The 13,980-nt window shown below is 41.7% G+C and overlaps 1 protein-coding gene across 1 annotated transcript in view; it reads right to left on the bottom strand.

The window, feature by feature from the left end:
* CHMP4C (charged multivesicular body protein 4C) overlaps nt 1–12,323 on the bottom strand; it is a 34,453-nt gene extending 22,130 nt beyond the window's left edge. The window contains exon 1 of the mRNA XM_003408368.4: nt 12,010–12,323. Coding sequence (XP_003408416.1) covers nt 12,010–12,199 — 190 coding nt within the window. The 5' untranslated portion in view covers nt 12,200–12,323. The remainder of the gene's footprint in view (nt 1–12,009) is intronic.
* Between the last annotated feature and the right edge of the window lie 1,657 nt (nt 12,324–13,980).

The raw sequence follows: 13,980 nt of genomic DNA, 5'->3' as shown, positions 1-13,980 counted from the left end.
AAGTGTTAGAACTGACTCAACAGCACACAACAACATATATAATATAGTTCTATTTTCTAATCATAAATAATTTCTTGTTTATATGATGTAGCAATATTTGATGATACTGTACAAACATCCCCATGCCTTGTGCTGTTCCACCACCTGAAGTATGAAAACCCACAAATTATATTCCCCCAGCCCCTTTCAGCTTTCACTGTCTATGATTCTATGGCCAGTCCTTTCAGATAATATGGTCAACAAATCTTAGAAAAATACATAGCTCCTATCTTCAAGGTGGTTATTAGTATTTGAAATTCTTTAACAGTAACCAATAACCGACTGTTATCAAGTGACTCTGACTCATGGCTACCCCATGTGTGTCACAGTAGAACTCTGTTCCGTAGGGTTTTCAATGGCTGATTTTTAGGAAGTAAATCACCAGGCCTTTCTTCCAAGGTGCCTCTGGGTGGACTGAAACCTCCAGTCTTTCTATTAGCAGCTGAGCACATTAACCACTCACATCACCCAGGGGCTCCTTTTAGAACAGGGTTACCTTGAAATTGGTGTTGAACTATAGTATCCTCTCATTTTATAAAACATAAGTAGTAGAATAATATCCAACAAGTCAAGATAGCTTACATAACTAAAAACGTTCAAACTGCTCACAAAAAGATAAAACCTGGACCCTTATGTATGTGATCTTTAAAATATGTATAAATATAAATAAGTATAAGTATAAATCATAATTTTCTTTGCTGCATTTAACATGGAAACCCTGGTGGCATAGTGGTTAAGAGCTACGGCTGCTAACCAAAAGGTCGGCAGTTCAAATCCACCAGGCGTTCCTTGGAAACCCTATGGGGCAGTTCTCCTCTGTCCTACAGGGTTGATATGAGTCAGAATCGACTTGAAGGCAACAGGTTTTTTTTTTTTTTTTGGTAGTTAACACAGTATACGTTTTCAGTTAGGATAATATCCGGAGTTCAAACTCCAAAGTTATACTTACTTTCATTTTACAGGTAATAAATCTATGGAAAGTGTTGGTAATGTAAACAGTACTGCTCACTGAAAAGGCCTGGTGAACAATGCTATGGCTACAGCAAAAAAGACACCCATTATGGCTATGCTCCATATACATTATATCAAAGAACCAGGAAGACTCACTGGGAATTCTGACTGAAATAAAGGATAAAGTCTCCAAAATGCTTTCCAAATATTTGGTTGCATAATTTTACATCTCTGAATCCAGACATAAAAGTATAAACTTTATTTCATTTAAACTAGATGTTGGTATTAAATTTTAATTTTCAAATAAAGAATTTAACTTCGAATAGAAGCATTCCCAACCTTTAAAAGAGAATGATCTCCTTTTCCTTTCCTGTAATTTTAATATGCCGTTCTTGCTTGCTTGCTGTTTTGGGTTTGTTTTGCTTTGATTTGCTTTGAAGGCAGTAATTACGCTGTTGGTATTTTAAGTCACTAGCACGGGAATGAGTTGACGGAGATGGCAGGAAGTGGATGGTAGTCAGGGTTTCTAGCTCTCCCCCATCTACTCCCTAGAAATATCCACAAGTTAGAATACATGGATAAAGCATTGCTAACTCTGTAAGTGACCGACACCGGCTTGAAGAGACATAGGTCCAAGTTTGGGAGCTCTCGCTGCTTTGAAGCACCCCATATAAATTTCAAACTGGGCCCTCCATATTTGCAACAAGCAATTCTCCATCAGCACCACCTGATGGAGGTAAAGAATCAAAATCCCTGGCACAGGAAAGTTGACTATTCAGGAAATGGCTGGCAATATGCTTTATATTTAACCCCGACTCTTGGTTTTTGTTCCAAGTAGGAGAAATTAAAATTACCACTACTCGCTAAAAGTTCTGGTTAAATTTTACTAAGGCAGAAGATTGATAATACGTTTTAAAAAAATTCCTCATTACTATCTGTAGATTTCAAGTATCTGTGAGTTTCGTTCATTAAAAGTATAATTAGAGAAAAGCATATCTCACAAAAATGAACACCAAAATAGATCATTAATGCCCCTTCCGAATCTGAAATCCAAAGCATAACTTAAAAAAAAAAACAAAACTCAGTATTAGATTGCTTGCTAGGTCTCTTCGGCTATAGTATCATAGTCTGAAAATTATCTGAAATAAACAGTCCTAAGTACCAAGAAATACACTAGGAATCCTAAGCACCTCTGGAAGTAAACGCCCAGCAGGCTTCTGCCATATTTTGGGGGAATGTATAAATGATATGAATTTATCAGAGTTGTGGTTTTAGTAGTAAATTTGCTACCATATTCTACTTTATTGTGACCGAGTCAACAAATCACACAATAGTATGAATCAAATAAAATTATTTTCTTTGTTTAATGTAAACGTTTCCCAAAATGTGCTCTATTATCCCGACCTGTGGAATTTAATTGTAGAAAATTAATAACAAGTGTTCCAATAGTCATTAAAAAATCCATGAAGGAAAAAACTCAACATATTTCAAAACTAGATGTAATGCCACATAAGAAAGAGTTCCAATTACCCTTCTAGAAGAAAACAAAAATCCTTACAACTGGACCAATAAGCAACATCATAATAAACAGAGAAAAGATTGAAGTTGCCAAGGATTTCATTTACTTGGATCCACAATCAACGCTCATGGAAGCAGCAGTCAAGAAATCAAACGATGTATTACATTGGGCAAATCTGCTGCAAAAGACCTCTTTAAAGCATTGAAAAGCAAAGATGTCACTTTCAGACTAAGGTACGCCTGATCCAAGCAAGGTATTCTCAATTACCTCATATGCAAGCAAAGGCCAGACAGTGAATAAGGAAGGCTAAAGAAGAATTGATGTCTTTGAATTATGGCATTGCAGAAGAACATTGAATATATACCACAGACTGCAGGAAGAATGAACAAATCTGTCTTGGAAGAAGTACAGACAGAATGCTCCATAGAAGCAAGGATGGTGAGGCTTCATCTCACATACTTTGGACATGTTATCAGGAGGGGCCAGTTCCTGGAAAAGGACATCCTGCTTTGTAAAGTAGAGACAGGGTCAGTGAAAAAGAGGAGGACCCTCAATGAGATGGACTGACACAGTGGCTGCAACAATGGGCTAAGCATAACGATTGTGAGGATGGCGCAGGACTGGGCAGTGTTTTGCTCTTTTCTACACAGGGTCACTGTGAGTCGGGACTGATTTGATGGCACCTAACAATAACAACGACCCCTCTAGTAGTAGTCATGACACATGTCGGAAAACTATCAAAACCTTTTATGTCACAGATAATTGAGAAAATGATTGTAGAACAGAAATACTCTGTTACTCAAGCAGCTGAGGAATTAGCAGAGAAGATGATTACATGAGTTCATTAAGATAAAAAAATATTAACTTAGTCACCTATACTTCTTTTCTTCCGGTTACTGGATGCTGAATCAAGGAGAAACCACAGACTACCCACTGGCCTTCTAACTTGACTGTGCATCAAAATCATCCAGAGAGTTTTGAGGACCACAGTCTTGCACCTTATCCCAGATCTCCTGAAACTGAATCTCCTGGTGCGTCATTTTAAAAAACTCTCCAGGTGAATCTGAAGGAGCTATCACACCATCAATTCATAGACCTGCATTTGTGAACCAGAAGTATATGAATGTAGTATGGTCTTAGGGATTAAATTCACAATGTACGCTGGGGTATTCTTGGAGAAATGAGAAAAGGTTAGAGAAATAAGATGATATGAGTCAGAAATGTGGGTCAGGTATATTTATAGCTAGATGAATAACTAAACTCATTGAGTGTTGACCTATTAAACTGGTGATCCACTTTTGTTAAATCCTGGCTGAAACACTGTTGCTATCATGCAGAGGTACCCTGGAGTGAAGTCTATAGTGCCATATCATGAGGCTCTGCCCTTGGTTCTACCCTATTCAGTATTTTAACCAAGCCTTTGACAAAAAAAAAAAAAAAGGCTGTTGATCAAGGTTGTGGCTGATTCAACTAAAAGAAATAGCTCATATATAAGATAATAAAATTGGAATTCAAAAACATCTTGATAAATTTAAGACAACTGGAAAAAAGATGATGTTTAATAGAAATAAATATAAAATATTGAATGCAAGCTTAACGTGTTGATTTAACTAAACCAAAAACCAAACCCACTGCTGTCGAGTTGATTCTGACTCATAGCAACCCTATAGGACAGAGCAGAACTGTCTCATAGGGTTTCCAAGGCTGATTCTTTATGGGAGCAGAATGGCACATCTTTCTCCTGCTGGAGCAGCTGGTAGGTTTGAGCCACCAACCTGTGGTTAGCAGCTGAGCGCTTTAACCACTGTACTACCAGAGCTTCTGATTTAACTTTAAAAATAAACAAACCAAACCCGTTACCATCAAGTCAGTTCCGATTCATAGTGACCCTATAGGATAGAATAGAACTGTCCCATAGGATTTCCAAAGAGTGGGCAGTGCATTCAAACTGCTGACCTTCGGTTAGCAGCGAAGCTCTTAACCAGGGTGCCACCACTAAGGGGTAGGGTAAATTTGTCTGGGAGTTTTAACTGTTTCCAAATCCAATAGGGAAAAAGCCAGTGATTTGGCAGCTGAAAGAGCACATACAAATATAGGCTTATTAATAGAACAAAAGAGATAATTCCAGGGCACTCTGTGCTGGTCAATACCTAATGCAAGTGCGTGAATGACACTGTAAATCTTTGTGGGATTTTTGCCAGGGCTCAAAGGGGTGGGAAAGCAGAAATATCAACACTAGAGCTTAAATGAACAAAGCTTCCAGGGCTGCCTCAGGTATTTCAGGCTCCCAATTACGGGCTGAAAGCCCAAAGGGGAGCTTCTAAGTTAAGGAAGGGAAATTGTGAATGGAGGTAGAGGAGGGTCACATCTCCATGCCTAGTGACCTATCTTTTCCAGAAAATGGAGACTACGATCTGGCCTAGGTATTCTGTTAATGTCCTAAGAATAAAACTTGTTCTTTTTCTAGGCCCCAGAATACATTGAGCATGGTACAAGAATAAAATCAGATAATTAGAGGCACATATAACAATTTATTATCTTATAATTTGAATACTAAATAACTCTGAGACCCTTTACAACCAAGGTGGAGTTATAGTACCGTATGAACTTCCCTAAAGAAATCTAACTCAGGTAGCTAATGGAAGCCTGTCGGAAATATTTCAGGAGTAAACAGAGGAAGGTGAATAGATTTTTCTCATCCAGTATCTGACAGATGATGGGGGAGGAGGGGAGGAGAAACAAAAGGAATAGGTGAGGCAAGAAAATAGAACAGAGAGTACTACCAGTTTCCAAGAGGTGACTGGTAGATTCAAACTGCCAAGTTTTTGATTAGCAGCCAAGCTCTTAACCACTGTGCCACCAGGGTTCCCCAGTTTAACAACTCTTTGAATAACAGACCATAAGTTTTCAAACTGTAGTGGACATCAGAATTAGAATCAGTAAGTTATTTGTTAACAGTTCAGACTTCTGGAGCCTATACCCCACCTACTAAAATAAAAATCTTTAAGGGGGTAGTCTTGAATGTGCCTTTAATAAGCACCTTCAAGGAATTCTGATACAGGTGATCTGAGGACCATATTCTGAGAAATGCTCTTAAGAAAGGAGGTCACCAAGTAAGTTATAGCTCCCAGGGGAACTTCCATCAGGGCCCTGCAGTCTATGACTGTCTTGTATTACCGGAGCCATGCTTTCAGGCTCACTAGTTTGGCATTCAACTAGCTGATAGTGTTGTAGCTCTCTTTAGGCAGAGGTCCTTCCGGCCCTCTGAGAACTGCAGGATTTGGCTCTATGACAACTGTAAGAAAAAGTAAACTCAAGAGTCCAAGGTGTCTCCTTCCACTAAGCTAAGTGGGTGGAAGTTTGCACACACCCCCACTCTAAGAATGACCAACCGTGCCATTATTCTGGGAGCAAATTCATCCTTGGTTTAAAAAAAAAAGAAGAAGAAAGGAGTCCAGGTTTCAAAGCTGAGCCAGCTTGCTAAAATGGAGGACTCTCTGCCTTTGGACCTTATTTTACCAGCAGATACTTGATGAAAAGGTTGACTTGCCTCAGCACCAGATTTTCACTGAAATCATGTGTTATGATACTAAGTAGGAGTTATGGCCAGATTTGCCTCCTGTCTGTCTCAACCCTTCATCTCTATCAGCGCAAGTTCCCAACAGCCTAAGGCCTACTGATGGCATCAGATTGGAGCCACCCTTTTTACATAATTACGCATTTGGAGTTGCTGCTCAGACCAGGAAAAGGTAAGCAACAGGGCCACGACCAGGATAAGGGAGGAGAGAGGGACCTAGTGTGCATAATTTAAGGGGGCATTCACTCTCAGTGTCACACAGGTGTGTCCCAGGTGCTGCCTCACCCTGGTAACTCACCCAGCCCTGGCAAGCAAACTTCGGGAGTAAGGGGCAACTGAGGAAGTGAAAAAGGTCAGGTTGAGGAACAGGAAACTTACAAGAGGAATTACCTGCTGTCCTCAAATACAGGAGAATTCTTCATTTGACAAATAGGGTAGACTTAGTCAATGTTGTTCCAGAAGACAAAGTTTGGGTCAATGAGTGGAATTTACTAGGAAGCAGATTTCAGCTTTAAAAAAACAAAAAAAAAAACCTGCTATTGTTATAACCATGGCTAATGTACTAAGTGTTTTACACAACAATGCCGTTAATCCTCACAACTCTAAGAAGCAATGTTATCATTGCCATTTTGTAGATGAGGAAACTGAGTAGAGAGGCCAAGTAACTGGTCTAAGGTCACACAGCTTCTCAGTGGCAGGGCAAGGCTGGGAATCAAACCCAGGGCTGCCTGCTTTGAAGTCCAGGCTCTTGACTATATGCCAGATTATTTTGTGACAAATGTGTCAGTGGGGACCTGGCAGAAGCTCCTGAAATATTTCAAGAGTAAACAGAGGTGGACAGAGGTAAACAGAAGAAGGTGAATAGATTTTTCTCATCCAAGTATCTGAGTGATGATGAGGGAGGGAAGAAATAATAGGAATGGGCAAGGAAAGCAAACAGCATAGAGAGTGGTCCCTTTCAGCTTAAAAACACTTTGAATAATATATCATAGGTTTTCAGACTATAGTATCATAATCAGAATCATTATTTATTAAAAGTTCAGATTTCTGGTGCCTACACCACACCTACTAAAAATTGAATGGGAATATATTTAAGCAAAAGCCCGATGACCATCGACCATCTATTAGTGATATTATTTTTAAAAAACCTCATAAAAGAGATTAGAAGAGATGATCTCTAAGGTGGGTGGCCCAACTAGCATGACAGGATGGGTTTGCAGTGTGCTAAGATATTGATTCCCTACAGCTTTTGAGGCAACTGACCTGGCAATATCAAGAGTCCCTAGGCTAGGTCTTAAATGCCAGCAGCTGGGCATCTAAGATGCATCAATTGGTCTCAACACACCTGGAGCAAAGGAGAATGAAGAAGACCGAAGACACAAAGTAAATACGAGCCCAAGAGACAGAGCCACATAAATCAGAGACTACACCAGCCTGAGACCGGAAGAACTAGATGGTGTCCAGCTACAACTGATGACTGCCCTGACAGGGAACCCAACAGAGAATCCCTGATGGAGCTGGAGGAAAGTAGGATGCAGACCTCAAATTCTCATAAAAAGACCAGATTTAATGGTCTAACTGAGACTAGAGGGACCCTGGAGGTCATGGACCTCCGACCTTCCGTTAGCCCCAAACTGGAACCATTCCCGAAGCCAACTCTTTAGACAGGGATCGGAATGGACTATAAGGCAGAAAATGATACTGGTGAAGAGTGAACTTCGTGGCTCAAGTAGACACATGAGACTAGGTGGGCAGCTCCTGTCTGGAGTTGAGATGAGAAGACAGATGGGGACAGAAGCTGGCTGAATAGACATAGGGAATGCAGGGTGAAGAGGAGGGGTGTGCTGTCTGTCTCATTGTGGGAGAGCAGCTAGGAGTACATGGCAAGGTGTATATAAGTTTTTGTACAAGAGACTGACTTGATTTGTAAACTTTCACTTAAAGCACAATAAAAATAAAAAAAGAAACGTATGTTAAAAAAAAAAAAAAAAAGAGTACCCAGGCTACCTGGTCTACATGTCAATCAGTGAGATACACAAAACTAGCCCTGCGCATGGCTGCCATGTTGTGAAAAGGTTAGGAAGCACTGCAAGACTAAGAGACCTTATTTTCCTACCTCACTAGCATACTATGAATTTAGGCTTCTAATCCTCAACCCTGACCACGGGGCAGAATCAGCAAGGGTGGGGGCTCTTGTTAAAAAAAAAACCGATGCCTAACCCCTGCTGGGGTGGTTCTACTCTGCCCCATAGGGTCACTATGAGTCAAAACCAACTCCAAGGCAATGGGTTAACCCCCACTCTGGCCAATTATATCAGAGTCCATGGCAGTGATATAAAAGACACTGAGATGACTTTAGAATCTAGCCAGGGTTAAGAATTGCTCTAGATGACAGTGATCAGAAGAAGTAGAACAAGAATTAAGTGATGTATAAGAAGTTTCCTTTTCCACAAAGCAGATCACTAGCTCCAAAGCAGGAACTAAATCATAGTAATTTGGATAAAGTTTGAGGTGAGGAGAATTAGCTACTGCTGCACAATTTTGCTACCAAGTTATAATGAAAGCAAGTTTCAGACTAAATTCTGCATATACACTGATTAAACAAACATACACTATTAGCAAGCAGGCCAAAACAGTTTGCCTGACCTGTTCCGTGGGCTCAATGAAGCCTCAGATCTACGTCCTTTCAGGTGCACCAACACACCTCGTATAAAAGGTGCACTAAAGGCAGACAGTGACATTCCAAGGCAGAGTTCTGGGCCCTTGGTGAGGTACACTCAATCAGAAATCCCCTGAACCAAGGACTGAATGCTGGACTGGTTGAGATCAAGCCTCAGGTACCATCTTAATGGTAAGTTAATTATGTATGTGGTAGATCTTATAATCTGTTCATATACAGATAGGAAGCAAGTGTCCCTAAACTTCTTGAGCCAGTCCACATTTTTAGAATAGCATAGTTTCACCAATAAAATCTCATTTCTAACATTTATTATGCTAATTAAAAATTAACTCATTTTACCAATAAAATCCATTTGAATTCAGTCTGCTAATGTCAAAGCTTTGGTTGTTGTAGAGATGGATAACTGAGGAATTTGTAGGGGTCAGGAGAGTGGCCCTTTCTGAAATAATGCTAGCTCGCCGCTCACAGACCGTGAATTCTCACCAACGTGTTAGCTGAAGGAAACCTAAACTGCCCATGTATTATGTCACTCTGATTATAATATAAATTACTGTCATTCTAACAATAGCATTGTGTAGCACGGGACCCATTTAAAAACCAGTTGGCAGCTTGAGTCCTCCCAGAGGCACCTTGGAGGAAAGGCCTGGCAATCTACTTCTGAAAAACCAGCCACTGAAAACTCTATGGAGCACAGTTCTACTCTGACACACACGGGGTCACCAGGAGCTGGAACTGATTTAACGGTAACTTGGTTTGGTTTGAGTTCTTTTTATGTTGGGTTTAGAGTCCCTGGGTGAGGCATACCGTTACAGTGTTTGCCAGCTAACCCAGGTTCAAGTCCACCCAGAGGCATCTTGGAAGGGAAAGGCCTGGTGATCTACTTCCAAAAACGTAACCACTGAAAAACCCTATAGATCACAATTCGACTCTGATGTACATGGGGTCACTATGAATTAGAATCGACAGGAGGGCAACTGGTTTTTTTTTTTTTAATATTGGGCTTTATATCACTATGTGTGTGAAAGTATTTCTTGGCAGCTAATGGAAGACAGTAACTATGTGTATATCAAGTTATCTTGTTTAACTGGAAGATGCAGAGGTTGACAGTGTTTTTAATGGATGGGACTGTCACTGATAACAGATGACTTCATGCTAAAAAGCCTCTTCCTACTCCCAAGTCCACAATAGCACCAGCAAATCTCCCAAAGCTAAAGGACAAAGAATAAGTGATGTCTCTAACATCAATTGTCTGTTTGCATTTGGTACTTGCATCTGTAACTTCTCTGATCTAAGGAAGTTACAGCTCCTAATTAGTGGCGTAGTGGTTGAGAGCTACGTCTCCTAACCAAAAAGTTGGCTGTTTGAATCCACCAGACACTACTTGGAAACTCTGTGGGGCAGTTCTACTCTGTTCTATAGGGTCGCTATGAGTCGGAATTGACTTGATGGCAATGGGTTTGGTTTTTTTTGGTTTTAACTTTTTTTTGGTCTTTATTGTTAAAGTCTGCATGTGATACGCTTTAGTACATTGCCAACTGGAGAACATTTCTGAAAATAATCCACATTATTTTACATTTTTGTCTTTCAAAAGCAAATCTATATTTTCACTACTTCCTAGAAGCAGATGTTCAAATTTTCAGATTTTTAAAACCAGTATTTACAAGCAACCGCTACAGACACGGCTATATACGAATCCAAATGGATGTCAGAATAAAGGGAGGAAAAAACTTTCTCTAAGCAAATTTCCATCCAATGAAGAGGAAGGGCCAAGTAACAGAATGACCAGTGACATTTAGCAAACCATAATGGCATAGTCTCTCTGTAGAAATTGCCATTTATCTGACTGACATAAACTAAAAATAGAAACTAGTACTTAGCTCTACAACAGACTATAATAGGACAAAAGTTATACGCAATAGCACAGAAAAATGAAGCTTGACCTTTATATTGTTGATACTAAGTGGGCACAAATGTATTAGGCACGCTTTTATGGGAAAGACGCAGGGTTTTCCAGGTCACGTCCATGAGACATCATTCCTTTCCTGCATTAAATGATGGTAGCATCAATCAGGGTGAGCTAAGTCTTCTCAAGGCTTTGTTAGGACTAAAGAAGCGGCCTTCAGGATGCAAACGTTCAGGGTTTGGTAGTCAGTGGAGTCCTGTATTGCCACTTCTGTTCCTGGATCTGCCACTGACCTGGTGTTACAATAGTAAATCACTTCAACTTCTCACTGGGTTTTTATACCTGCCACAGCTGCTGTTGAAAATCAGATCTATTCCTTATGTTCTATGTATTCCCTGTGTAGACAGCCATATGCTGAAGAAACCAATTAAGTTGGGCAAAGTACAAAGAGTTCAAGGTTCAACAGGAGCAACAAGCTTCACTACTGACTCAAAGTCTCTTGTGTATGCAAAGGCCAGTGATTCCAAACCCACTGCCATCGAGTCGATTCCGACTCATAGCGACCCTACAGGACAGAGTAGAACTGTCCCACAGTTTCCAAGGAGCGCCTGGTGGATTCGAACTGCCGACCTTTTGGTTAGCGCCTAGCATTTAACCACTAGCCACCAGGCCAGTGATGGGAAGTTTAATTCCATTTTCTTTTTCTCTCTCTCTCTCTCTCTCTCTCTCAACTGCACAGCAACCAACCGAAGTTTTCAACCTTTGAGGAGCAAGCTAAAACCAGGACTTGCTAGACTACGCTTCACTGGAGGTTTGCGCACAAGTTAAAATGCAAGACTCAACATTCAAACGTAGAGCAGAAAAATCGGAAATCTGATGTTTATTTTGGGGGTCAGCCGGGCTGGGACTACGGTGAGTGGGCCAGAAGCAAAATTTAAAGGGGGTGCTCAAAACTCAGTAATCAAATAATAATTTAATGCCCCAAAACTCTAAATTAAATTTTAAAAACTATCCACAATGAACAAAATACCAAAACTTTAAATAAAGAAGCCCCGTGCGGAGAGACACAGGAACCGGAGACAAAAGAAAAAAAAAAAAAATCAGTCATACCAATCCTGCCTTTAAAATTTTGCTTTTAATCAAAAGCCTCACTCAGCTCGCCCTAGTTCCAGCCCTGGTGGTCTGTACCAGTTTCTACAAAGACTGTAGGAGCAAAGCTGAAGCGAGCTCCTACCTGGCCACCTGGGGGTTGGGGGAGCTGTGGGTCGCACTGCTCCCAAGGAAAGGGCTGGAGGTAGGTGAGTGAGAGCTCACGCCTGAGGGCCAGACCCCAAGCCTACCTCGCTTGTTCTGCGTGCCGTGCTTCTTGGCTAGGGTGAGTTCTCTCTGGATTCGATTTTCCAGGTACTCTTGTTTCTTGCCCAGCATCTCCTCTGTCTCCCGAAGTCGGGCCAGGGCCTCCTGGGGGCTGGGAGCAGCTCGGCTCTTAGAAGAGCCGCCCCCTTTAAAGAACTTGCCCAACTTGCTCATGGCTCTGAAGTTGGGGGGATAGTTGTCCCGGAGGCGTCTCAGGTGCTCCCCGGGGCCGCGCTGGGGGACAGGTGAGCGAGATAGTCCTCTGGGGACCCCAGGCTCAGAAGGCGGCGCTCCTTGGAATCAACAAGATTCCGGGGCAGGTGACACACACTCCTGGGCATTTCCTGGCCGCCGACTTGGCCCCGCCCCTCGGCGCGGTTACCGGGCGGGCTGGACACCGGAGTCGGACGTCTGCCGGCCGGCACCACCCAGCCCCTGGGAGTTAAGGGAGAGCGGAAACGGCTGCAAAGTTCCTGCTTGCCTTGTTCACTCTGGAGGCGCACCATAGATGAACTACTTTGTGAATGGCTCATTTAAAAAAGCGAGCCAGTATTCCAGGGATTTTGTGCTGGCCTAAAAACACGTAAAATAAGTGAGCTTTACTTATCGGGCGGGGCGCGTGGGGAAACCCTGGTGGTGTAGTGGTTAAGTGCTATGGCTGCTAACAAAAGGTCGGCAGTTTGAATCCTCCTTGGAAACTCTTAAGGCTGCTAACAAAAGGTCGGCAGTTCGAATCCTCCTTGGAAACTCTTCAGGGACTCGACGGCAGTGGGTTTGGTTTTTGGTTTTGGTACTTTACCTGGATAAGCATGTGCTTTATTCCAAGCATGCGGTTTGCCTGTGTGTGTATGTGTGTGAGTGAATAAATGATGTTCATTTATTTTCATCTAGGTGTATCCTGTGGGGGTATGAGTGTGTGTGTGTGTGCACGTGCTTTTCCAGGAGAGTTGTCCACCACTGCGACGTAGGTATGGGGGCAAGTGGCTTATTCTAGGAGCTCCAGGTGGTCTCATAGGCTTGCCTCTGCATGTGTAGTCAGGGCAACCAGGTGTGTGTCCGCGTGCCAGGTGGCCTAGTGGATTCGGAATCATTTCATCCATGCAGATTTGAAGTGGGTGAAAGAAGATCATCATGTCTTTTTCTAATGTCTGGACTTCTGAACATGTTTGGTGGTTCCAGTCAATTCAGTAATAAGGAACCTGAAGCTTTCAGTCTATGGACACTGTATCTGAAAGCTTTAATGGGGCCGCCTCTAGTGTTTGATTCAAATGCCTTTACAGAGACAGTTAAGTAACAGAAAGGAGAGAATGCCCTAGAGGAAACAAAACAAAACCCTGTTCATGCTATCTCATTCCCATATACTGGAGCTGCAAGGAAAGAGTTCGGTAAGATGAAAAGACGGCCATTTGTAATGATTATGGATGATGCAATACAAACTGAAAATTAAACACTCTACAAAGGAGTGAGACATGGAATCAAGTCTACGTTCTAGTTTTAAAGGACTAGCATATGCCCAGCATAATACAGATCTATTTGAGTAATATTACCCAACATTTTCAGAACCTATTAGTGATCTTTGGAAACCCTGGTGGTGTAGTGGTTAAGTGCTACGGCAGCTAACCAAAGGGTCGGCAGTTCGAATCCGTTAGGCGCTCTTTGGAAACCCCATGGGGCAGTTCTACTGTGTCGTATAGGGTCGCTATGAGTCAGAATCGACTCAACGGCACTGGGTCTGGTTTGGTTTTTGGTATTAGTGATCTTTAGCTAATCACAGATTGCTAAAAGTAAATAAAGCATCCATTACTATGACAAATACACCTTGATACCCAAGATCAAAAATCTGATATTGTGTGTCATCTAACACAGAAGCAGAATGTTGATTGATTTTATTCAACATTGGTATGCTGTTGTTGTCAGGAGCCATCAAGTTGGTTCTGACTCATAGCAACCCTATG

This window comes from Loxodonta africana, chromosome 14, assembly GCF_030014295.1.
Source record: "Loxodonta africana isolate mLoxAfr1 chromosome 14, mLoxAfr1.hap2, whole genome shotgun sequence".
NCBI lineage: Eukaryota > Metazoa > Chordata > Mammalia > Proboscidea > Elephantidae > Loxodonta > Loxodonta africana.
The sequence above is the reverse complement of the archived record's forward strand: the minus strand, read 5'-3'. Positions and strand labels throughout refer to the sequence as shown.